General features: G+C 38.6%; 1 protein-coding gene across 1 annotated transcript in view; it reads left to right on the top strand.

Annotated features, from left to right (window-relative positions):
- Positions 1–26,752, top strand: part of ZSWIM6 (zinc finger SWIM-type containing 6) — a 197,643-nt gene that overhangs the window by 105,163 nt on the left and 65,728 nt on the right. The window contains exon 3 of the mRNA XM_044916658.1: positions 23,487–23,843. Coding sequence (XP_044772593.1) covers positions 23,487–23,843 — 357 coding nt within the window. The remainder of the gene's footprint in view (positions 1–23,486; positions 23,844–26,752) is intronic.

Below are 26,752 nucleotides of genomic sequence, written 5' to 3' on the forward strand. Positions count from 1 at the left end.
TATTGGCAGTAGTGATCAAAGTAACCAGACATGCTGTTACGGCATGTGTTTCTAGTAATGAGAAGTTTTTCTAGAATTTACCTTTTTGAGCTCAGTGGCACTTTTATGGAAAACTTGAAAAGTACTATATTTGTTTTCTCTAATTATTATTTTCTCTCTGGGATACAACTGAGAATAAACAAGGACAAAAGGTGGGCTTTTGAAGCTACCAAGCTAAATACCCCAGACTCAAGCTTAGGTACTTAACTCACAAAAGGAAACCTCAGGCCTGTATTCAGAGGTCATTTATTCTTACTTGCACAGCTCTAAAAACGGTGGTTATCTAGTTTCCAAACTCCTAGAGGATGTAAACCAGCATTTTAGAAGAACTGGGGGTTGGGGGGAATGCAACTATTAAGCAAAATGTCTGCATGAGAAAGGGGCGCCTGACTTCTGCAAGGAAGGAGAGAGAAAAAGAGGCCAGCAGGGCAGTTGCTCTTAGCTCTTCAGCTAAAGGGCCAGTAACCCAGCTGAGCAAGGCCTTGAGGGCATTATTGGGAGGACGTAGTATAGTAAATGTTGTTCATGAAGATAACCTTGAGCCATCAAGCAAGTGTTAAATTAGATTTTTTTATACTGTTCAGGGAGTTTAGGAAGTGTTGATACATTTTTGAAAGATTTTCATCAACCTGGTAAAATGAAAATGCTGATTTAGGGAATAAACTTTCCTTTCCTCAGTTTTTCCAGCTGAACCTTTTGTTCTGAGAAATTATTAAGAGCCAAAGTTTTTGAGCATACAGAACTACTGTTTTAGTGGGGTCATGAGCATGAAAATTAGATACTCATTTAATCCAATTATGCCATAGTTTAGTCTTCTAATTTTAAGGTATCAACCTTTCATTTCTGATTTTCTCCCTTAAACATGCGTTATATCATTAAGTATGGCTGTCATTTTTACATCAGGAGAATTCAGTTTCTTAGGAAGATTTAATGTATCAGAGGCATTCTCAAAAAGAATGTTTAAATACAATTTTTATATATTTATTTAGGAAAAATCCCCAAAATTTGGAGAAGAATCATCAAAGAGAATAAAGTGGGATTCTTTAGTTTTTTAGAAGATATTTTAAGGCTAATATTTCTCTGGCTTGCCTAGATTTTTCATTTTCCTGTTTTTTTTTTTTTTTTTTTTAAGATTTTATTTATTTGTTTGACAGAGAGAGAGAGAGAGACAGCGAGAGAGGGAACACAAGCAGGTGGAGTGGGAGAGGGAGAAGCAGGCTTCCCGCTGAGCAGGGAGCCCGATGCGGGCAGGGCTCGATCCCAGGACCCCGGGATCATGACCCGAGCCGAAGGCAGACGCTTAACGACTGAGCCACCCAGGCACCCCTTCATTTTCCTGTTTAACAAAATGCTGAATTTTGATATGTTTTAAAAAAAAAAGTCAACTTAGACTTGTGCACCTGATAGACTTGTAGAGCTGTCTCCAAAGGAAGAATCTTTCTTGGCTCAGAGTAACTGCAGATATCCCCAGTTTGTTTATAAGTGGTCCAGGTGGAGTCTGGGGTTGCTGGGGAATATAGCTGACCCAGAAGAGAGTCTCTTAGCCTTTTCAAAAAGGAGTAAAGGGTAAGACAATGAGGCAAGGTACAAATGTGTTTAGCAAAGGTTTAAAGTGTGGAAAGAATTTGAAAGAACAAATGTTAGGAGAGGGAGAGAAATGAAGGAGGACCAGGTAGACTAGAAAAAGATACCCCTGTAGCTATCATTTATCATGTCTTTACTCCTCTATTTTACAGTCCTAACATTTGTAGGTTTCTGAAGCAAGGAAATAGATTTTTTTTGGAGATGAGATGTTTTACAATTTCTCACTACCTTTCTACTTGAAAAAGGCAAGTTTATTTCAACTTTAAGTAGCAGGGTTTATACTCTGTCAGGGAAGTTAGTTTGAATTATGATGGAACATTTGTTAAGCTAATGTATTTGATTTACAAACATATGGCCGTTTGCCTTTGCCTCAAAATTCCAGAGTTTGAAAACTGCCACGTAGTTCATTCCTCAGGTTTTTTGTTTTTGTTTTATACTGTGGAGTTTCCTTTGACAATATATCCAATATATTTGTATTTTAGGTAGCTTTTATAAACATTAATTCTGATTGATTAAAGTAGTTTTTATAAACATTAATTCTGATTGATTAAAGAACTAGACCACGTACCTTTTGAGTGGTCTCTTATGTTGTTGAAGTACTATACTTTTGTCTGCATTTAATATGTGCTTGTTTGAGTTTTATAATATAATAGAGTTGTCATCAGTCATTGGATCATATACATGATGTCTGTTTTTTCCTCATTATTTTTCCCCTTTAATCCCCACTAAAAACCTCTTCTAAAATTATTCTTGTTTCCTCATTTGATGCCCAGTGTTATGTGGGCTGTATTTAAATTTGAAGTCCCCTATTTTCATGAATAGGTAATATAGCCTCTTGATCCTGGGTAAGTTTGGTTGCCTCCAAGTAAGTGGACACTTGTATGGGTATTCCAGTTGCTTCTAAATGTCTTAAAAATTAACCAAATATACATATTAAATAAAATTAAATTCTAAAAAAAAACCAACGAAGTCCCTGAAAGTCCATGGTAAACCAAAGAAAAAAAAATTTGAGGCAAAAGTTTGTATTTTCATTAGCTATTTTGAATGTGAGTATACATATTTTGAATGTGTGTGTGTAGGTTAGACTCTAAAAGTTTAGAATTTGAGGGTCTGTAAAGAGATCTACAAGGATGCCCTTAAACTAAATAAATGAAGAAAATAGATCTTGAACTCTGAAACACTCAGCATAGTTTTTTGCATATTTTGGGGAAACATCTATTACCCTTTTTTTAGATTCTCAAAGGATGGATTACCTCCCCCCCCCCCCCAATAAGGTAAGGGCCACTGATCTAGTCCTTTAGCCCCTTTTTGGAGATACGAAAATGAGGCTAATGACTGAAGGTCAAATAGCTAATTAGTAGCAAAGCTGGGATTAAAACTCAAGTCTCTTTCCCAGGTCACTTCTTATTCCATTATACTGACAATTCTTAGACACATTTTGATTCTGAAACACACATTAATCCACTATATACATAATTGGTACTTAATTAGCACCCTTTAATATTTGAAGCCATTTGGGTTTACATTTCTTGTTTAAAATGGATGGTATTCAAAAATTTGGCACAAGAGTTCTGTTTTCTATTTTAAATTATTAATTTTTAAAAAAATCCTAATGTTTGATAACATAAGATCATATTATTCATAAACTGTTTTATTTAACAGTTATTTGATGTTGAGAGGAAAATTGTGGTTGGAGCGCTGAGCCAATACCTGTATTTTTCTGATTCTTTCTGTAATGTTAACCAGTACTACATCCAACCGAAATGCTCTCCTCATCTAAAATGGAATCTGTCTGTTCATTTATATTATAAGTGCTTTGTTTTCAGACGAAATAAATACAACCAAGTTGTTATTTAAAATAGTGTATATTTATTATTAGTGGTGCTTTTGTGAGATTTTGAAAAAGTCATACTTAAACAGGGTAATTATCTATAGTAAGAATTTAATTCTCACTAACTACTTCTTCACATATGCTTCCTGTATGATAAGGCACATAGATCATTTGTTTTCAGACTTTGCTATCTTGCAGCTTTTCACACCAGAGCAATTCGGCATAGAGTATTCAGATTTAATTTAACCTTTCCACTAAATAAAATTTTTACTTTTTCATTCATTTATTTATTCGCCCACTCAAATACTGAGCATGTGATATATGCCAGGTGCTGTTCTACGTAATTAGGAGTGCCATCAGGATCTTAACAGCCCTTCCTTCGTAGGATACCATGTACTGTTTCTTTGTATTATGGAATAAACTCTAATGCAGGATTTGCATGGTAGACTCTCTCAGGTCCTCTCTCAAACAGATATTTGAGCTTTGCCACTCATGTTTCTAGGATTTGGAGGTAAAATATTGTAAACACTTTCTTGACCATTACGGGTTGAGAGTGTCTGGTATTCTGGTACATTGAATATTAATAGATACTTCTAGTTGAGAGAATGCCAGATGAACTTTTAACTGTAAGTGTGGTGCAAATAACAAAGTTGGTGTGCTTTCTTTTGTATTGCCTTATAAGAAGACTAACTTTCAACATTAGGCTTACTTTTCCCAATAAATAATTGGTTCGTTAGTAGTAGAAGGGGAATATTGTTGATGAGACATCTCCAGCCTTTAAGCCACTCACATCTAAGTTGGTTTAAACTCCTGGAGAAAAGTCACAAAAGCCTGTCAATTGGCTCATGTTGATTTATGATTTTAAACTCTCAGTTGAGCCTTTATTTAAGTAGTCCAACTGCTCACCTTGAACTATGTAGTTTTTTTTTTTTTTTTTTCTTTTTGTCTTTTCCTATAGCTGTTCTAGACCTGGTACTACCACTCTTTTTTAAAGTTCTAATAAATAGTGGTGCCTGGGTGGTGCAGACTCTTGGTTTGTGCTCAGGTTGTGATCTTAGGGTTGTGACATCAAGCCCCAAGTTGGGCTCTGTGCTCAGTGGGGAGTCTGCTTAAGACTCTCTCTCCCTCTCCCTCACCCCTTCCCCGCTATGCTCACACTCTCCCTCTCTCTCTTTCTCTCTCTCTAAAATAAATCTTTTAAAAAGTAAAGTTCTAGTAAATAAAGTTCAGTAGGACTCCATTTATTGTGTAAGTTCTTAGAGCTGTTACCATTCTGAGGTACATTCTCAGTCTCCAAAAGGGTGGTGCTGGATGCAACTTAATCCAAACTTCTGTGACATTATGGAACACCCCCCTCCCCCCTCCCCTTTTGGTGAATACCTGTTAACATATATAGAACTCACTTTGGAAAATGCGGGTCTGTACTGTGTTTTTCTTCTTACTTATTTCTGAATACAGCCTTGATCTGACTTCTTAGCTATCAGTGGCCCAATAATCCAGTGAATTCTCAGAACTGGAGCCCATGTGTTATTCATGGAGACTTCTCTGGAGACTTGTACATTGCCTATTACCAAGTTAGGGGATTAGGGAAGTGATTGTTGAATGGCATAGCCACTCATGTTCATAATTAATGATGGGAAGGGAAAGAATACTGCTGTTCAGGTGGTGAAGGCAGACAAGATGATCTGATGCATTCGTTTCATTTCATCTTTAATGGGCTTTCATGTTTCTTTATTTTTCTATATCTTATGTATTTTGTATAAACTTTACCTATATTTATGCAATCATAGAGTTTTTTAGATTAGATTTAGATTTTTAGATATAGAACACAAAAAGCTATCATGCCTTAAGAATATCAGTTGTAGGGGCTCCTGGGTGGCTTAGATGGTTAAGTATCTGCCTTCTGCTCAGGTCATGATCTCCAGGTCCTGGGATCCAGCCCCACATCAGGTTCCTGGCTCAGCGGGAAGTCTGCTTCTCCCTCTCCCTCTGCCTTTCCACGCTGCTCATGCTCTCTCTTATATCTCTCTGTCTAAATGAATAAATAAAATCTTAAAAAAGAGTATCAGTTGTAGGCAGATGGTTACAACTTACGTAGAAAAATTGTTTACTTGCTTTTATATTGAATTTCAGAGTTTTTAAAAAAATTCTTCCCCACATGCCAGTGTGTTATATGTTATACATAACTGCAGCAATAACAGTATTTATCCTTTTTCTCTCTCCTTCCCTGAGCCATAGCTTTGACGTGCTTTGAGAAGACCGTTGCTTCAACTTAGCAGCCAGGGCAAGTCAAAGATCTTGTGTGAGTGAGTGTGGCAACTACCATCCTTCATCTTGGCATGAATACTCTCCATTCCTACCTTCCTAATTTTCTAGAAACCATCTAATATAATCTATTTTCCTTATTTAATGCTTTAGAAAAGAAAAAAGAACAAGAAATAAGATATGAAGCAACTTGCCCATGGGGCTGACATTAGATAATGGCTGAGATTAGAACCAGGAGCCAATCTCTCTCTGCCTTGTTTACCTTGAGTGCTATAATCCATCTTCTTCTCTGCAAGGTGGCTGCACCATGGGAGGGCTGGGCATCCATGGGTTAAAGAGAGCTCTGGAGTGTCCTGTTGGTAAAATAGACTGGGCCGGACAGTGGGGCAAAGCCTCACTGATGATGATGTCAGTGTTTACACTTGGTGTGTGGTCATTACCAGGCTTCCAGAACATGTGTTGGACATCATTTATATGGCAGATTTTTTCCTCAAGAAGACTTTGAGCACCTTTTTGATTTTACTAAAAGCACTTTTGTATCTCTTAAGTAATTTGTATTCACTGTAGAAACTTTAGGAAAAGCATTTCCCCCACACCAACCAAAACAAGGGAAAAAAAAAATCTGTAATCACACTGAGCCAGGATATGAGTAGGAATATCTTAGTAAATTTCATCTACATTCTGAACAGGTGACCAGTCTCTTTGCTTCTCTTTTATTACTGTGTGCTTAAGGAAAAAAATGTACCACTTAGCCAAGGTATAAACGCCATCTACTCACTGTTCTTAAAGATATACACATGGAACAGAGAGGATTTTCTTTTCAGCTGGATCTCCATGTACAGGGAAATAACAATACTTACAGCCCTGGCAAGTCTAGTGTTCCTTGGGATTCTTTGAAGAGAGCAGAAGCTCTAACTTCACTCTGCTCATCAGGCCATAAATTAACTGGGAATGAAAAGCTATGGTCACTTTTTCTTCCACAATAAGAGCTGCAAGTTCCCTTAACGGTTGCATCCAACTTTAAATTAGTCTCCAGCTCAGAGACAAGATGGACTGAGCTGTGGAAGTAATATTATATACATTGACACGGAAGGCAAACATTAGGGATAAAAAAGGTGTTATACATTTTGGAAGAGAGATCTTCAAAGGTAGGAGTGAAAAATTGCTTATTGAAACTAGAAGTTACTTTGAGACAAACTTTTTTTTTTTTTTTCAAGATTTTATTTATTTGACAGAGACACAGCGAGAGAGGGAACACAAGCAGGGGGAGTGGGAGAGGGAGAAGCAGGCTTCCCGCGGAGCAGGGAGCCCGACGCGGGGCTCGATCCCAGGACCCTGGGACCATGACCTGAGCCGAAGGCAGACACTTAACGGCTGAGCCACCCAGGCGCCCCTCTTTGAGACAAATTTGAGTCTTCTAATTTTCCTTCTTTCCTCCCCTGTTTGGAATCAAGTCACATTTTAAGAATGTGCTATGTAAAATGTGGACAGATTTTTAAAAATGATAGTTCCATTAATTTGGAAATATGAATATATAGAGTAGAATTAATTACATTAATTTGGAAATATGCATATATAGAGTAGAATTACTACAATAACAACTTTTGTCCATTATTGTAATGGAAATGCTAGCATGCTCCTGAGAGCTTGGCATTTTCAGCAGCTTGCACACTCTTGCCAAAGGGCTAGGGTTCTAGTACACATGTTGGAAATGCCACGCTTCCAAGAGCATTACATTTCCATTACAATAATGATGATAGCAGGCATTCCATACAAGGAATCCTTGTGGTGGTTAACATACATTGTCAGTTCTACTCCTTAGAGCAGTCCTGGAAGATAGGTATTATTAATCCCTTTTAATAGGTGAGAAAATCAAGGCTAAGTGACTTGTCTGAGGTTATTTAACACAGGTGTGTTGGAATTGGAAGGAAATTCTAAAGTCCTACCTCACCTTGTGTTATCCGGTATGTTCAGTTGCCTCTGACTTTTTCATATAGGCAAAAAATATGTTACTAAACTAGTTGCCATTATTTTTTTCATTAATTGGTTGTTTTGAATACACAAAGAATCATCAATTATGAGGAATCCATGGGACATTGTGAAATAATCTCTTTGTAAAAGTAAATACTCTGTTTTTTAATTTTTAAATTTTAACTGCGATTTTGAATGAAGGCTTTTCTTAAAGTAGGATGGTACAGCTATAAGTATTAACAATTATGATAGTACATTTCTTATTACTGTGGAATTTTTTTGTTTATTTTTCTTTCTTAATGCTGAGACCAGTTTAATATCCCATACCTGACTTTGTGGAATGGGGAGCATATAGGTTACATAATAAGCTAGAAATGGTCTACATTCTTTATATCACAAGGTATATATTTTTTTCCTGTTCTATTTACTTCGTTCACATAAGTGTACTTTGACTAGAAAAGACTTGTTTAGGCTGTAATTCTAATTATCTCCGTCATTGGTCCCCTGGGCCAGCAGCAGCAGCATCACTTGGGATCATAGAATGGGGCCTAGCAGTCTGTAGTACAAGTTCTCCAGGTGATTCTGATGCACAATTCCAGTTTGAGAAGCCCCATTCTGTATGTTCCGCATACCAAGAGCCTAAGAGGATTTGTGCATTCTTTCATCTAACAAATGCTTCTTGAGCGTGTGCTTCAGGGTAGTCCTCTGTGATGGAAATGCCATAGATCTCTGCTGTCTTACATGATGTCACAGACCTCTGTTGCTAGCTTAACTCAGTATAAGAGGGGAGTGGACTCTAAAGAGATAACTCTTAGTTAAGTTTAAAGTATCCTGGGCTTGAGGCCAAAGCTTTTAGTTATTTGTGACTTCTGCAGGGCAGGGCAAGCATTGCTTGGAAGAGCCCCACCACTTCCTTCATTTGACACAGTTACAAGGGCCTGGCCCGTGCCAGGAGCTGTTTTGGATCTTTGGGCTACAGAGATGAAAGACAGTGCCCTGCCTCCAAGGGTCTTAAACCTTAACACTCTATACTGTCTGGATCTGTTAGTTTGCCTCCCTTCATCCTTTGGATCATTTATGTGTTGATGTGGAGGGTTTTTACGTGTGCAGATTTATCATTTAGATTATAGAAACCCATGTTCCTAACAGTCCTTCAGATCCCGCCTTATTGATTTAGAGTGTCTTCTACCACTACCTCTCAGAGAGAACCTCAGCTTGTAAAAAGGGGAGTATGATCATAGCCTACTTTGAAGGATGGTTGTGAGAGCTAAGTGTGTCCTCGTCTGGGCCTTAGGCATTAGGAATTGGTTAGGGCCAAGATGTGGGGGCTCATGTTGGGATTGAGGGCTCAAGCCCAGAGCTTCAGGGTGTGGGTGGAGGATTTTGACCACTGAAGCCTGCATTCTCCCCTCCTTGGTCTGAGCATACTTCTCCTTACCCCTTGGCTCTGGTAAACAGAATTAGTCTCTAGAGTTTCTCCTTTACCTTCCGCTCCTAAAGCAAACAGCCAAGCATTTCTAAAGGTGGTTTGGCTGTAAGCAACAACAGGAAATAAACAGGTAAAAAGGATTTTCTGTCCCCTCCTTGATCTAGGCCTGGACCCTGGTAAGTAAGACAGAGGTGTGTAGAAATGCTAAGAGTTGGTGTTTGGACACCAAAGGGCTCTAATAAACTTAATTTGTACTTCAGAAGTTGACGACCCAGGTGAGAGACCAAGTGGGGGAGGGGAAGAGGAGGAATCCCTGAGCTGGAGGAGTGGCAATGGGAGTATTGGGGGCTATGCAGATGGCGCAAGGGAGCCTGTCGGATAGGGCCTTTAAGAAGAGTGGAAGGCTAGAACTACTTCGCTTGTATTAGAAAAGGTTAGGACCCAAGAAAGTAGAATTTAGAAGATTCGGCAAATAATGGAAATTCCTAAGCACCATGCAGCTTTACAGTTGTGCAAATAAGTAAAATTCTACCTAATTTGTTTACCACCCCCCCCCCCCCAGCCCCTCCCGTTCTGAGGCTGGACAATGGTGGTTTCCCTCAAATATGCACGTTAAAATACAGAAGTGCATTTTGGAAAATTACTTATGTACTTCAAGATTTGGCATGACAAGGAATGATGCGATTTTTTTTTTAATTCAGTGCATTCTCAAACTAATGCTCCTTCTAGGTGCTTATTGCAGGTAGCTAAATTAATGGATAAGTGTTTTTTCTTCAGAAATGATTTTAAACAACTATTGCCATTCATATCTACTAACACACTTATTGTGATCATAAGGATCCTTATATGAAATGGTGCAAGAATATACATTAACTAGAAAATAAAACTGATACTGAACAGAATGCCGTTGGGAACTCTTGGTTGGACCCATCCAGTGCATGCTCCATAAATTTTTATGTTGTTTATGTGGTGTGCTGTGGTTTACAGTCTGGTCTTTGCATTAATTTGCCATTGTCTTTCTCTCAAGTATTAATGAAGTGTAGGAGTGATTCCATCCCAGACCGACATTTTTAAGGTGAACTTAAAAATATAGCTTTTCCTTTAAAAAAATAATTTTTCTGAAAGACGGAAACTGCTTCGTTAGTGATTGCCAGCAAAATCTCCTAATGTTTTTCTATAAGCTGTTTAAGCTTAGTATTCGAAATTAGGGCTAGAGAATTTAATTAGCCAGCTTAGAGGATGTAGTCTCTCTAATTTAGGTTTTTCCCTTTGAGAAAATTCTGTATTTGAAGAAGGAATATCATATTTTAGACAAGTTGGGTTTTGAGTTGTTTAGTGCCTCCATCTTGGGCTCTTGATCGCATCTGTACTACAGATCTGGAAATTGTATTTGATTGGAATTAAACTTTTTTGTTTTTAAATTGATAATTGCAACATGGCATGTTGTTGGATTGTGTGCAGTATGTATCAGACTTAGGAAAGGTGAAAGTTAGGTGTTTGGAGGCAATGATTAACTGCTCTGTTTTACCAAGGACACATAATCAGATATTAGTTACTCTGTATTTAGCCAATATAATGGGTTTAGTCAACCAATGAATACTTTGTTATGAGAGTGTTAAATGTTAACACTTTTGCATTTTTAGACTTAGCTTAAAAAAAAAATACAGAAAAACCTCTTATAACCCTTACCACCCTTTCAGCCATAACATTACATTGCTTTGGTTTCTGCCTTTAATTTCCCCAGGGGTTCTTTTTATTTAGGAAAAGGGTGAAAGATGTATTTGTGTAAGTACTACACCAATGCTTATGTTAAATTCTTTTTCAAACAAAGAATATGTTACTTGAGCGCCTCATGCACAGGGTGCATATTTTTCTGAAAAGAATGTACCCTGAAAGAAGTAGTTTTTAGTGTGTATTTATTTCATGTCTTCCAGTTTATTTTAGCTTAGAAATTTTCTAATGCTTTGAATTTGTAACCGTTTTTCAGTTAACTGAGTATAAGTACACACACACACACACGCACACACAAAATAGCCAAACTTTAGAAAATCTTTGTGTATTTTAAAACAGTTGTCTTTCCAGTCTGGTATCACATGTCTCCTAGTCCCCTTTAAAATGCAACAGAAATTCAACTTTAGATATGAAAAATCAACTTTCAAGGAAAGTTCATTTTAGAATATCAGTGATGGAATAAGTGTTTGCTTTCTAGAAACTTTAATTCTTGTTAATGTGAGATTAATGTAGATGATACGAATATGTGTTCATGGGTGAGAAATTTGCCCCTTCAGTATTTCTCTGCTGAGTCTTATTCACTACTGACCTGGTGTAAAATCCAAGTGCAAATAATGCTATTTGAAAGATGATTTGGTGAAGAGGATTTATTTTTTCCATTTCTTAGCAGCACATTTTATAATTGCAGTTTTTTGTCTTTCTGATCTCATTCTTAATGACTGAGGATCCCACAAGTCCTTCGCTTATGAGGATTATGCCTATTGATATTTACTGTTTGAAATTAAAGCCGTGAAAAAATAGCAACTATTCACTAAATAACAGTAATAAAGTTAATATACCTTTAATAATAAAGAGCATAACTTTATGAAAAAAATAACTGTAGCCCCCAAACAAAAGATATTTTAGTGGAAACGGTGGCATTGTATTACATTTTTGAAAATCTTTGCAGTGTCTGTCTTTGTGGAAAAGAGCTGGATTTTCCTGTCTCTGTGTTCGTTCTGTTGTGATATCACACATCCTATAGCTTCTGGAAAATTAAATGTATGCTTGTGAGGGAGAGTTTAAAAGGTCAGAGATGTCTATGTAGAATTGTGAAAAAAAATTTTGATCTTTTAGACACCGTGAAAGAGTTTTGGGGACTCTGTGGGTATGTCCCTGGACCACATTTTGAGAATCACTGCAGTATATAACATTTTAGAAATATGTATGGGTGCTAAAACAAAATAAATCTCTCCCCTATTGTTTCCTGGTTTCTCTGTGTATAAAGTAACACTCATTCACAAAATTAACTGTGTGTTGGTAGAACATAATAAGAAAATGGGGAAAGAAAGCTGGTTATTAAACAAAGTGTAACTGACTGAAGATTTTTGGTTTTGTTGTCAAATAGCATTGATCCCTCTAGTGTCATCCACCTCACTTAGCTCAAACGTTCTCAGTGGCCACGCTTGTTTTATAAGCCATTTCTCAAGTGAGACCTCCGCCCCCCCTTTCCAAGATTACAGTAGCAAAGATTAAAAAAAAAGTGTTGCAGAGGAAGGGAATGTGTCCAACACCCCTCCCCTGTTTCTCCAGCTGGGAAGGTAAGGAAAGAGAAATAAAATTTAACGAGCACTGGAGGGGGCGGAGCAAGATGGCGGAGGAGTAGGAGACCTGGATTTCGTCTCCTCTCAGGAATTCAGCTGGATAGGGGTCAAACCATTCTGAACACCTACAAGCTCAACAGGAGATCGAAGAAAAGAAGAGCAACAACTCTCTGAACAGAAAAGCGAGCACTTTCTGGAAGGCAGGACGTGTGGAGAAGTGAATCCGAGGTGATATTCGGGAAGATAGATGGCGGGGGTGGGGAACTCCGTTGGCCGCTTCTGGCATGTGATAGAGCCGTGGAGCACAAAATCGGAACTTTTAGAAGTCTGCTCCGCTGAGGGATGTTGCTCCAGTGGCTAAGTGGGGGGTGGAACCCTCGTGGGACAGTTGGTCTCAGAACCCTCGGGGTCACAGAAAGACCAGGGGTGCCTGAGTGCGGCAGAGCTCCCAGGGATCGGAGCGGGGAAGCCAGCTGCAGAGACAGAGCCGAGGCGCGGGCTCTCAGCTCAGGGTTGCCATAAACCGTGATCCGAGGCACAGTCGGGCCCCTGCTCCTCCAGCAGGGACCCAACAAGCAGCAGATCCGGGGAGACTCCCCTTCCTCCCCCGGGAGGAGCCGCGCGGGAGTGCACCGCAGGGATCGGCTGGGTTTGGAGACTCCACCCAGGGTCGGGTGCCAGAGATAGAAATGCGCGGTCACAGGCCGGGTGAGCACGGAGTGCGGCTGGAGACGGGGGAGACGGGAGTGACTGACGGCTTTTCTCTGGGGGCTCACTGAGGAGCGGGGCCCCGAGTTCTCGGCTCCTCCGGGGTGGACATTGGGAGGCTGCCATTTTCACTCTCCGCCTCCAAAGCAGTACGGAAAGCTTGCAGGGAACAAAAGCTCCGGAGAGCAAACCCGAGCAGATTACTTAGCCCTGACCGGGCAAGGGCGGGGCAATTCCACCTCCGGCAAAGACATTTGGGAACCACGGCAACAGGCCCCTCCCCCAGAAGATCAGCGAGAACAGCCCGCCAAGACCAAGTTTACCGATCAATGAGAACGGCAGAACTCCAGCGCTAGGGGAATACTGCACATAGAATTCATGGCTTTTTTACCATGATTCTTTAGTCTTTCAAAGTTAATTATTTTTTTTAACTGTCTTTTTTCTTTTTTTTTTTTTTTTGAATTTTTCTTTTTCCCTTTTTCAACTAACATCTTATCAATCCCTTTTTTAAAAAACATTTTTATTTTAAATTTTTAGAGTCATATTCTATGCCTTCATAGTAGTTCCCCGTATTTTTGGCATATATATATATAAGTTGTTCTCTCTTTAAAATTTTGAGATAGTTTCTTCTAACAGATCAAAATATACTCTAAATCTCTAGTGTATGGTTTTTTTCTATTCCCCTGCCTGATCACATTCTCTCCCTTTTTTTTTTCTTTTTTTTTTAAATCCTCTTCTTTCTTTTTTCAAACAACTTATCAATTCCTTTTATAAAATTTTTTATAATTTCCATCTTTACAGTAATATTCCATCCCTTCATCATATCAACCCTTATTTTTGTACATATGTAAGTTTTTCTTTCTTTAAAATTTTGGGAAGCACTTTCTTTTAACAGACCAAAATACACCCAAAATCTAGTGTGTGGCACTGATCTATATACCAGCCTGATCATATTTGATCACATTCTGTTTTTGTTTTGTTTTGTTCTGTTTTTGTTTGTTTTTATCTTTATCTTTTTCTTTTTTCTCTCTTTCCCTTTCTTTTCCCACTGCTTCAGGTCTTTTCTGATTTGTTTAGAGTATATTTTCTGGGGATGTTGTTACCCTGCTAGCATTTTGTTCTCTCATTAATCTATTCTCCTCTGCACAAAATGACAAGACGGAAAAAATCATCTCAACAAAAAGAACAGGAGGTAGTACCGACTGCCAGGGACCTACTCAATATGGACATTAGTACGATGTCAGATCTAGAGTTCAGAATCATCACTTTAAAAAGATACTAGCTGGGCTTGAGAAAAGCATGGAAGTTACTAGAGAAACCCTTTCTGGAGAAGTAAAAGAACTAAAATCTAACCAAGTAGAAATCAAAAAGGCTATTAATGAGGTGCAATAAAAAATGGGGATGCTAACTGCTAGGATAAATGAGGCAGAAGAGAGAATCAGTGATATAGAAGACCAAATGATGGAAAATAAAGAAGCTGAGAAAAAGAGAGATAAACAACTACTGGATCACGAGGGCAGAATTCGAGAGATAAGCGATACCATAAGATGAAACAACATTAGAATAATTGGGATCCCAGAAGAAGAAGAAAGAGAGAGAGGGGCAGAAGGTATATTGGAGCAAATTATAGCAGAGAACTTCCCTAATTTGGGGAAGGAAACAGGCATGAAAATCCAGGAAGCACAGAGAACCCCTCTCAGAATCAATTAAAAATAGGTCAACATCCCGACATCTAATAGTAAAACTTACGAGTCTCAGAGACAAAGAGAAAATCCTGAAAGCAGCTCGGGAGAAGAGATCCGTAACCTACAATGGTAGAAACATTAGATCGGCAACAGACCTATTCACAGAGACCTGGCAGGCCAGAAGCGAATGGCAGGATATATTCAGAGCACTAAATGAGAAAAATATGCAGCCAAGAATACTATATCCAGCTAGGCCGTCATTGAAAATTGAAGGAGAGATAAAAAGCTTCCAGGACAAACAAAAACTAAAGGAATTTGCAAACACGAAACTGGCCCTACAAAAAATCTTGAAAGGGGTCCTCTAAGCAAAGAGAGAGCCTAAAAGCAACATAGACCAGAAATGAACACAGACAATATACAGTAACAGTCACCTTACAGGCAATACAGTGGCACTAAATTTCTATCTTTCAATAGTTACCCTGAATGTAAATGGGCTCAATGCCCCAGTCAAAAGACACAGGCTATCAGACTGGATTAAAAAACAAGACCCATCGATATGCTGTCTGCAAGAGACTCATTTTCGACCCAAAGACACCCCCAGATTGAAAGTGAGGGGGTGGAAAACCATTTACCATGCTAATGGATACCAAAAGAAAGCTGGGGTGGCAATCCTTCTATCAGACAAATTAGATTTTAAACCAAAGACTGTAATAAGAGATGAAGAAGGACACTATATCCTACTTAAAGGATCTATCCAACAAGAAGATCTAACAGTTGTAAATATCTATGCCCCTAACATGGGAGCAGCCAATTATATAAGGCAATTAATAACAAAAGCAAAGAAACACATCGACAACAATACAATAATAGTGGGGGACTTTAACACCCCCCTCGTTGAAATGGACAGATCGTCTAAGCAAAAGATCAACAAGGAAATAAAGACTTTAAATGACACACTGGACCAAATGGACTTCACAGACATATTCAGAACATTGCATCCCAAAGCAACGGAATACACATTCTTTTCTAGTGCCCATGGAACATTCTCCAGAATCAATCACATCCTAGGTCATAAATCAGATCTCAACTGGTACTAAAAGATTGGGATCATTCCCTGCCTATTTTCAGACCACAATGCTTTGAAACTAGAACTCAATCACAAGAGGAAAGTCGGAAAGAACTCAAATACGTGGAGGCTAAAGAGCATCCTCCTGAAGAATGAATGGGTCAACCAGGAAATTAAAGAAGAATTTAAAAAATTCATGGAAACCAATGAAAATGAAAACACAACTGTTCAAAATCTTTGGGATGCAGCAAAGGCAGTCCTAAGAGGAAAGTATATAGCAATACAAGCCTTTCTCAAGAAACAAGAAAGGTCTCAAGTACACAACCTAACCCTACACCTAAAGGAGCTGGAGAAGGAACAGCAAATAAAACCTAAACCCAGCAGGAGAAGAGAAATAATAAAGATCAGAGCAGAAATCAATGAAATAGAAACTAAAAGAACAGTAGAACAGATCAACGAAACAAGGAGCTGGTTCTTTGAAAGAATTAACAAGATTGATAAACCCCTGGCCAGACTTATCAAAAAGAGAAGAGAAATGACCCAAATCAACAAAATCATGAATGAAAGAGGAGAGATCACAACCAACACCAAAGAAATACAAACAATTCTAAGAACATATTATGAGCAACTCTATGCCAGCAAATTAGATAACCTGGAAGAAATGGATGCATTCCTAGAGATGTATCAACTACCGAAACTGAACCAGGAAGAAATAGAAAACCTGAACAGACCTGTAACCACTAAGGAAATTGAAGCAGTCATCAAAAATCTCCCAAAAAACAAAAGCCCAGGGCCAGATGGCTTCCCAGGGGAATTCTACCAAACATTTCAAGAAGAATTAATACCTATTCTTCTGAAACTGTTCCAAAAAATAGAAATGGAAGGAAAACTTCCAAACTCATTTTATGAGGCCAGCATTACCTCGATCCCAAAACCAGACAAAGACCCAATCACAAAAGGAGAATTACAGACCAATATCCCTGATGAACATGGATGCAAAAATTCTCACCAAAATACTAGCCAATAGGATCCAACAGTACATTCAAAGGATTATTCACCACGACCAAGTGGGATTTATCCCTGGGCTGCAAGGTTGGTTCAACATCCGCAAATCAATCAGTGTGATATAATACATTAACAAAAGAAAGAACAAGAATCATATCCTCTCAATAGATGCAGAAAAAGCATTTGACAAAGTACAGCATCCTTTCTTGATCAAAACTCTTCAGAGTATAGGCAGAGAGGGTACATACCTCAATTATCATAAAAGCCATCTGTGAAAAACCTACAGCGAATATCATTCTCAATGGGGAAAAACTGAGAGCTTTCCCCCTAAGGTCAGGAATGCGGCAGGGATGTCCACTATCACCAGTGCTATTCAACATAGTACTAGAAGTCCTAGCCACAGCAATCAGACAACAAAAAGAAATAAAAGGCATCCAAATCGGCAAGGAAGAAGTCAAACTCTCACTCTTTGCAGATGATATGATACTTTATGTGGAAAACCCCAAAGACTCCACCCCAAAACTGCTAGAACTCATACAGAAATTCAGTAAAGTGGCAGGATATAAAATGAATGCACAGAAGTCAGTGGCATTCCTATACACCAACAACAAGACAGAAGAAAGAGAAATTAAGGAGTCGATCCCATTTACAGTTGCACCCAAAACCATAAGATACCTAGGAATAAATCTAACCAAAGAGACAAAGGATCTGTACTCAGAAAACTATAAAATACTCATGAAAGAAATTGAGGAAGACACAAAGAAATGGAAAAACGTTCCATGCTCATGGATTGGAAGACCAAATATTGTGAAGATGTCAATGCTACCTAGAGCAATCTACACATTCAATGCAATCCCCATCAAAATACCATCCACTTTTTTCAAAGAAATGGAACAAATAATCCTAAAATTTGTATGGAACGGGAAAAGACCCCGCATAGCCAGAGGAATGTTGAAAAAGAAAAGCAAAGCTGGCTGCATCACAATTTCGGACTTCCAGCTCTATTACAAAGCTGTCATCATCAAGACAGTATGGTACTGGCACAAAAACAGGCACATAGATCAATGGAACAGAATAGAGAGCCCAGAAATGGACCCTCAACTCTATGGTCAACTCATCTTTGACAAAGCAGGAAAGAATGTCCAGTGGAAAAAAGACAGTCTCTTCAACAAATGGTGTTGGGAAAATTGGACAGCCACATGCAGAAGAATGAAACTGGACCATTTCCTTACACCACACAAAAATAGACTCAAAATGGTTGAAAGACCTCAATGTGAGACAGGAGTCCATCAAAATCCTAAAGGAGAACACAGGCAGCAACCTCTTCGATCTCAGCCGCAGCAACTTCTTCCTAGAAACATCGCCAAAGGCAAGGGAAGCAAGGGCAAAAATGAACTATTGGGACTTCATCAAGATAAAAAGCTTTTGCAAAGCAAAGGAAACAGTCAACAAAACCAAAAGACAGCCGACAGAATGGGAGAAGATATTTGCAAATGACATATCAGATAAAGGGCTAGTATCCAAAATCTATAAAGAACTCATCAAACTCAACACCCAAAGAACAGAGAATCCAATCAAGAAATGGGCAGAAGACATGAACAGACATTTTTCCAAAGAAGACATCCAAATGGCCAACAGACACATGAAAAAGTGCTCAACATCGCTTGGCATCAGGGAAATTCAAATCAAAACCTCAATGAGATACCACCTCACCACACCAGTCAGAATGGCTAAAATTAACAAGTCAGGAAACGACAGATGTTGGCGGGGATGCGGACAAAGGGGAACCCTCCTATACTGTTGGTGGGAATGGAAGCTGGTGCAGCCACTCTGGAAAACAGTATGGAGGTTCCTCAAAAAGTTGAGAATAGAGCTACCATATGATCCAGCAATTGCACTACTGGGTATTTACCCTAAAGATACAAAAGTAAAGATCCGAAAGGGTACGTGCACCCCGATGTTTATAGCAGCAATGTCCACAATAGCCAAACTATGGAAAGAGCCAAGATGTCCATCGACAGATGAATGGATAAAGAAGATGTGGTATATATATACCATGGAATATTATGCAGCCATCAAAAGGAATGAGATCTTGCCATTTGCAACGACGTGGATGGAACTGGAGGGTATTATGCTGAGCGAAATAAGTCAATCAGAGAAAGACATGTATCATATGACCTCACTGATACGAGGAATTCTTGATCTCAGGAAACAAACTGAGGGTTGCTGGAGTGGGGAGTGGGGTGGGAGGGATGGGGTGACTGGGTGATGGACACTGGGGAGAGTATGTGCTCTGGTAAGCGCTGTGAATTGTGCAAGACTGTTGAATCTCAGATCTGTACCTCTGAAACAAATAATGCAATATATGTTAAGAAAGAAAAAAAAAAAGAAGAATGTAGCAGGAGGGGAAGAATGAAGGGGGGGAATCTGAGGGGTAGGCGAACCATGAGAGACGGTGGACTCTGAAAACCAAACTGAGGGTTCTAGAGGGGAGGGGGGTGGGAGGATGGGTTAGCCTGGTGATGTGTTTTGAGGAGGGCACGTTCTGCATGGAGCACTGGGTGTTATGAAAGAGTGAATCATGGAACACTACATCTAAAACTAATGATGTAATGTATGGGGATTAACATAACAATAAAAAAATTAAAAAAAAAAATTTAACGAGCACTTTTACTATGTGCCAGGTGATTTACATATGTTATTTCATTTAAATCCCCAAAACACCCCGAGGAGGTGTTTCTAGCCCCATTTCACAAACGAATAGAGCAAGACTCAGAGAGGTTAAATAACATGTCCAGATCACACAGCGTTTAAATGAGAGAGCCTGATAGGAATCAAAATGTCTCTACTGCCAGAGCTTCCACAATGCTGTGCCTTGGTTTGGGCTTTGTTTTTCTTCAGGTCTGCAGATTGAGAATGTGAATACCAGCATTTTATTGGGCTCACTGATAAAACATGATGGTGATGAAACAATCTGCCCTGTGAGGTTTGCTTTTATGGGATTAACTGTCTTTGACAGATTGTATTTTGTAAAGTCAAAGAAAAAAAGGTTTATGTAATTTTTTTCAGTTTTAGTTCTTTGAAAATTAATTGCCCGTGTTTTACTATGGAGTGCAGAATTGCCCCTTTCTTTGTCCTCAGTTCTGTCATATAGAACAGTTAACTATACCAGAAAGGGATTTTGTATTTGCAATTCTAAAACAGTGTGTCATCAGGGTTTGTTAGAACTCCAGAAAGGTAAAATCCATTCTTAGGAGCATTATTTTGTTTCAGGTCGCCCACTCCCTAAGAGACAAGACCAGCTGTGGGTAGGGAGTAAGGGCTGGAGAAAGGATGGCTTATGTAGCTGTCTAGGGATTGTTGAGGGTGGAATATTCTCCTTGTTTCTTTTGCAAGTGCTCTGGCATGATTCAGAACCAACTGAGGGTGAGCTGGAATTTCAAAGAAGGTTTCTCACAAGACTGAAGTGAGACCTGCTGGAGTTCCTGCATACTGACTCAGTATTGCATAGTCTTATAAAGTAATATACCAGTTCTCACTTATATGTGTGTTGTAATTTTCCTGTATTTCAAATAAAGCCAGTCACCTCTAGCAACATCAGCCATCCCAACCTAAAAGTAAGGTGGGGGAACCCCCAAACAAATAAGCCTCAGAGTATTGAATAGCTGCCACAAAACTAGTCAAATTAGAGGCGCAGCTGGCCTGAGGGCAAAGAATTTTCTATGAAAAAGACTAGCTGTATAAGAGAGGAGACCTTGTGATGGCTGATAGTGGAGAAAAGTAACAAAAAACCCGCTTAAAAAATACTGTCACCTGCAGTTGCCTGTTATAGGAAGTGTTGCCCCCCCCTCATTTGGTAACACCAGATGGTCAGCTGATTAGGGTGGCAGGGTAGAACTTAACAACATTTAGAAATCTTTCTAAGAAAAATGGTTGGAATTTTTAAAGGAGTTCGGGTACTTGAAAGATAATCTAGAATTGTTTTGAAAATGAACATTCATGAAATGTCTTAATCTTTGATGATATCAGATTAATGAAGTGTTACTCTGTGAGACATGTATATGTTCGTGTGCTCTCACGTATCTCTTGAATTAAATTGTTTTGGAAGTCACAATATTTTATAGTTTGCTTTTTAAAAGACTGTATGAGAATAGTGAATACTTGTAATGGAATTGAATAATGAGTTTTACCTTTGGCATAATTTCATGGTAGCAGCATTTAATTTACTTTACTTCTTTCTGACTTACACAGCTGAAATGGTTTTCTGTGAAACTATTTGAGGGATTCATCACTTTTCTTAAGGGCTTCTTCTTTGGTAGTTAAATCAGTCTGTTTTGAAGTATGCGTTATGTTATACCCTTATAGACTAAATACTAACTAGTTCAACTCTTGGATCGTCAATTGTCTTGGCTTTGCCTGTGATTGGTGAAGTTCTCTAATACCACTTTCATGGAGAGACAAAGATGGTGACTTTGGTGGACTAGGAGAGATAGAGTAGTGTTAAGCTGGGAAGGATCAATTTTATAAATGGTCAATTTATGATAAATCTTTCCCCACAGCGATAACTGGTTTCTTTGTACACATATATGTATGTGATAGGTGGAAAATGTTGCGATCCCTTGCACTAAACGTACAGAATATACTTGAGAACTTTCTGAATTGTCTTATGATCCATTGTTTTTTTTTTTTTTTCTATCTTAATCTGTGCCTGTCCTGTGGATTTTAAATTACTGTATGCTTATAGTACATCTGGTATATAATGTAAGTTTGCCCTTATTATTCTTCACTTTTGAAATTTTCTTGGGTGTTTACTTCTTCTGTGACTTTTTCCTCATGGGAAAATACGTTAAAAATTTTTTAAAATACGATTTTACATCACTATGTATCTTTAATTGTCATATTCAAAAAACTTCGTGACTCAAAGAGATAAGGGAGACTGGGATATTCATTCTGAAACAGAGATAATCTCTTTGTAAGAAAAACAAAGGTTATCATATTACAATTCTCTAAATTTCTTATCATGAAGTTTAATAGTAACTTTAGAGATTGTTCTTTTTAAATTGATTAATTTGGTAAAAATTATTACCACACATTTCTCTTTCCACTATGTTAATAAATATGAATTATTAGGATGAAGTTGTATTACTCTGAAAGATTTCTTTTGAGTAGTGAGTAGTATTTCTTCCAACTCTCTGGCCTGATTATCATCCCTTGGGGAAGACAGTAACTAGGGTTCAAGTGCCCTACATGTGAATTTTAGGCATCATTTGGCTGTCATTCTCATGTCCTATGTCTGCCATCCCTCCCAGATTTCCCACATGGTAAAGATCTTTGTCTTTGTGAATGAAGACAGTGTCCTGCTCAATGAACTTTATTCAAGTAGCACAGATAGTGGAAAGCTGAAAGAGAGCCAGAGGCTTCATTCTGGAGCTTGGGTTTCTGTCAGGTACCCAAAATCTTGAGGTAGATCAGTGTGCAGGAGGTTCCCAAAGTGATCTCCTGAAGGTTTAGCCCTTACCCCTGAATTTGGCTCTCAGAGAAAGAAGGTGGAACTGAGTGGATGTGCCCCCCACCCAAAAAAAAAATTAGGATTAGCTTTCCACATATTTATAGAGACGTAGGGAGGAGGTTTTGTCCCCTGGCCATACAGGCCAGGACTGACTGATGGCAGTGTGGTGGGAGGCAATTTTCCGAAGGCTGTGAGCTCTTCCTATGGCTGTCTAAGGGTTGGGGGAATTGTTGCATGTGTGGGGTGCATGTCTCATGTCTGGACCATTATAAGCAGTGGCCCCATGGCCTATTGGTTAGGGAGGGTGTGGAAGATTTGTGTGTAGTTCCAAGTTTAAGTTGTAAGGCCCCTTTCCACTTGGCGATTTTGTGTTCTCGTGTGTTTGTGTGTGTGTAAGTTTATTTAACAACCTTACATCTGTATCAGCTCATTGTGAGCTACTTAGACTGTGGTATGAGATCCGGTGGGCTTTGCAGTTTCATCAGTAGACATTGCTAGTGGACCTTGCTGTATTGGGGCATATGTCATGCATGTTACATAAAGGATTATTCAGTAAAAAAATTTATCTGGTCAATGTGTGTGAAAGGCCCACCCCAGAGTTGCATTGTTGGTTGGAGGATGCTAGTGGCCACCTGGAGTAAAGGTGGAGGGAAGGGGGGAGTTTGTTGAGCAGAAAACCAAGCTGGCCTACTCTACTTTGAAAAGTTTAAAAAAGAAAAGGAAGAAAACCACTGATTTTTGTTAGGTATACCACAGATTCAGAGTAATTGAGGCTTATGAGTGCTGTGATCTAACAACTTCCTGTCGGTGTGATGGCAGCATATTGCCATAAGTGGTTTTGTATGGCTACGTGAAATACTTCAGCATGTCTGTTGAATACCATTTCTTTTTTTACCTGTAAGACGTAGAGAGGGGGAGGTGCAGAGGATGTTTGAGTGGCCTGAATGTTTTTACTTGAAAATAAAAACTGTCATATTTTATTCTTGCAGCTGTCAAGTACTACACATTTCAAAGAATTAGAAATAGCTCATAGCATCTGAAGGCAGCAGCTAAACTCTCTCTTCCCTTTCTCTCACACAGGTTTCCACTTGAGTGGCACAGTGACAGAACCTGCAATACAATCGGAGCCAGAAACTGTTTGCAACGTGGCCATCAGCTTTGATCGTTGCAAGATTACCTCAGTGACCTGCAGCTGTGGAAACAAGGACATATTTTATTGTGCTCATGTTGTGGCACTGTCTTTATACCGCATCCGCAAGCCAGATCAGGTCAAACTGCATCTTCCCATTTCAGAGACTCTCTTTCAAATGAATAGAGACCAACTACAGAAGTTTGTACAGTATTTGATCACAGTGCACCACACAGAAGTTTTGCCAACTGCTCAGAAATTAGCAGATGAAATTCTTTCCCAGAATTCAGAAATCAACCAAGTTCACGGTGAGTTAGAGGCATTCATTCTGTAGATTTCTTCTCTTACTCTTTTTCATTTATAAATTCAGTTCTTCTGCATAAAAATGAATTAAATGTGAATTTAGGTCATCAGCATTGCTCTTAAGTAGCCAAGAGAGATTTTTAAATTATTTTTATTTAAATTATTTTTATTACTGAAGTATAGTTGACATACTGAGATTTTTAAGTTTAGTTTTGCATCCTAAAACATTTCTTTTGAAGTGTTTTGTGTATTCTACTAGATACCAAGCCTTTTGTGCTCAGAAAAACTTGTCATTTATTAAAGCTTGTCTCTTACACTTTTTCATTTGGGAAAATTTCATCAAATATTAGATACTAGTTATAGAAAACACGTACTTAGTCATTTAATTCACCTTTGTCAGCTTTTATCAGTTAACTGACTTGCTCATACTCTGAATTTTTTTTTCATTTTCTTTTAAAATTTATTTTCCAAAGCAGGGCATTTCTTTCTTTTCCTCCCTTCTTCCCTTCCTCCCTCCCCGCCCTTCCTTCCTTCCTTCCTTCCTCTCTCACTCTCTCGCTCTCTTTCTTCTCCCTTCTTTCCTTGCTTCCTTCCTTTTTTAGAGAGGGGGAGAGACAGAGAGAGAGAGAGGGCCGGACAGAAGTAGAGGGAAAGAATCTTTTTTTTTTTTTTTTTTTTTAAAGATTTTATTTATTTGACAGAGAGAGACACAGCGAGAGAGGGAACACAAGCAGAGGGAGTGGGAGAGGGAGAAGCAGGCCTCCCGCTGAGCAGGGAGCCCGATGTGGGGCTCGATCCCAGGACCCTGGGATCATGACCTGAGCCGAAGGCAGACGCTTAACGACTGAGCCACCCAGGTGCCCCGAGGGAAAGAATCTTAAGCAGACTCCACACCCAGCACAGAGCCTGACATGGGGCTCAATCTCACAACCCTGATATCATGACCTGAGCTGAAATCAAGAATCGGACACTTAACTAACTAACTGAGCCACCCAGGCACTCCCAAAGCAGGACATTTCTGACAGGATGCCTCATAGTAAGAAAATAAATTATTCTTAGAAAAATATTACAACTTGTTCAGAGAGAATTTAGGAGATGACTATCATTGTGTATAAGAAATCTCAAAAATGGTTTCTTTTGGATTTTTAATATTTTTTTTTTTTTTTTTTTTAGATTTTTATTTATTTATTTGACAGAGAGAGCGAGATAGCGAGAGCAGGAACACAAGCAGGGGGGGAGTGGGAGAGGGAGAAGCAGGCTTCCCACCGAGCAGGGAGCCCGATGTGGGACTTGATCCCAGGATCCTGGGATCATGACCTGAGCCAAAGGCAGACGCTTAACGACTGAGCCACCCAGGCGCCCTCTTTTGGATTTTTATACACGGAACATTATCTCATTTATTTGTAAACACATTTATCAGCTACTTATTTTGTGCATTGCAAATATGTTGACTTACAAGAATATATGTGCAACTTGTCAGAAATACACCCACCACCTATTTCACGGGGTTTGTTAACACAAGATAAATAATATGGTTAAATTATAGGTTGCTGTGCTTTAAAAACATTTAGACATAATTTTAAAAATATTTAAAAATATATTAAAGAATGTAACACAATCTTGACTAAGCAGCTCTTGGGCCTAACATTTTTACATTTCTTTGGTTATATCGATGAGATATAGGGCCAGTCACTCAACTCTATTCTTTTAGTTTTCTTCAAAGTCATTTATTACTTTGGTGAATATAAATGTTTAAGGAAAGCAAGTTTAAGGTTATTTCTTGAAAACTTTTAAAATTGTGAGATAAAACATATAGAAAAGTGCATAAAATATGAACGTGTAGATTAATAAAGTGAACCAACACCCATCTCCCAGAAATAAACTATTCTCAGCACTTGAGAGAGTTCCCTATGTCCCCTCTCTGTCACAAGTTCCTCTCTCTTCCCTGTGGTAACCACTGCCTGGTTTTTATGATAATCACTCCCATGGTGGTTTGTGTTTTGTTGTTGACATCATTAAACACTAGTTTTAGTTTTACTTGACTTTCATTCAAGTCATGTTTGTAAGATTTATGCCTATTGTTTCATGTACCTGTAGTTCATTCACTTTCATTGTTCTAGAGCAGCACTGTCCAAAAGAAACATAATGTGAGCCACATGTATAGTTTAAAATATTCTAGTAGCCTATTTAAAAAGAAACAAGTAAATTAATTTTAATAATGTTTTATTTATCTCAATATTCATAAATATAAATTCAACAAAGAATTGACGTAATACTCTTTTTTTTCATAGTAAGTCTTTGAAATCTGCTGTTTTATACTTACAGTATATCTCAAACCACAGCATCATCACAGTGCAAGTGCTTAATAGCCGGGGCTACCTTAATGGACAGCACACCTCTAGAATATTTTAGCTATGAGAACATCACTGTTTGTCCATTCCACTGTTTATGGATCTTGTTTTGAATAAAGCTACTGCGAACATTCTTTTATAAGTCTCCTGGTGCCGTAAGATACTTTTAAAATGGTTTTTATGTCAGAGGAACATCCATATAGCCATATTTCTTCTAGTACTCAGCTTTATTAAAGTGTGTTAAGCATTTTACTTGGTACAGTCTGCCATTGTTAAATAACAGTGTTGTAAACAACTGTGGCACAGAAGTACCTTTGACCCACCAAAAGCACATGCACTCAAGGACTTTTTCAAGTAGTCTTCTGCTTTGTCCTATCACCTGGCTCAATGTTGTTGCTTTGTGAAAATTCAGCCCAGTTCACAGTCATCTCAGAGATTTCTCAGGAGCCTATCTGTGGCTTCTTATTAAATTGTTCAGTGGAGGTAGAAGAATAGGATACACCATTTCTTCAAACTTTTATGTGTTCTCTTTCTTTTTTTTTTTTCTCTGAATTTTTATAATC

Source organism: Neomonachus schauinslandi, chromosome 7, assembly GCF_002201575.2.
Source record: "Neomonachus schauinslandi chromosome 7, ASM220157v2, whole genome shotgun sequence".
Lineage (NCBI taxonomy): Eukaryota > Metazoa > Chordata > Mammalia > Carnivora > Phocidae > Neomonachus > Neomonachus schauinslandi.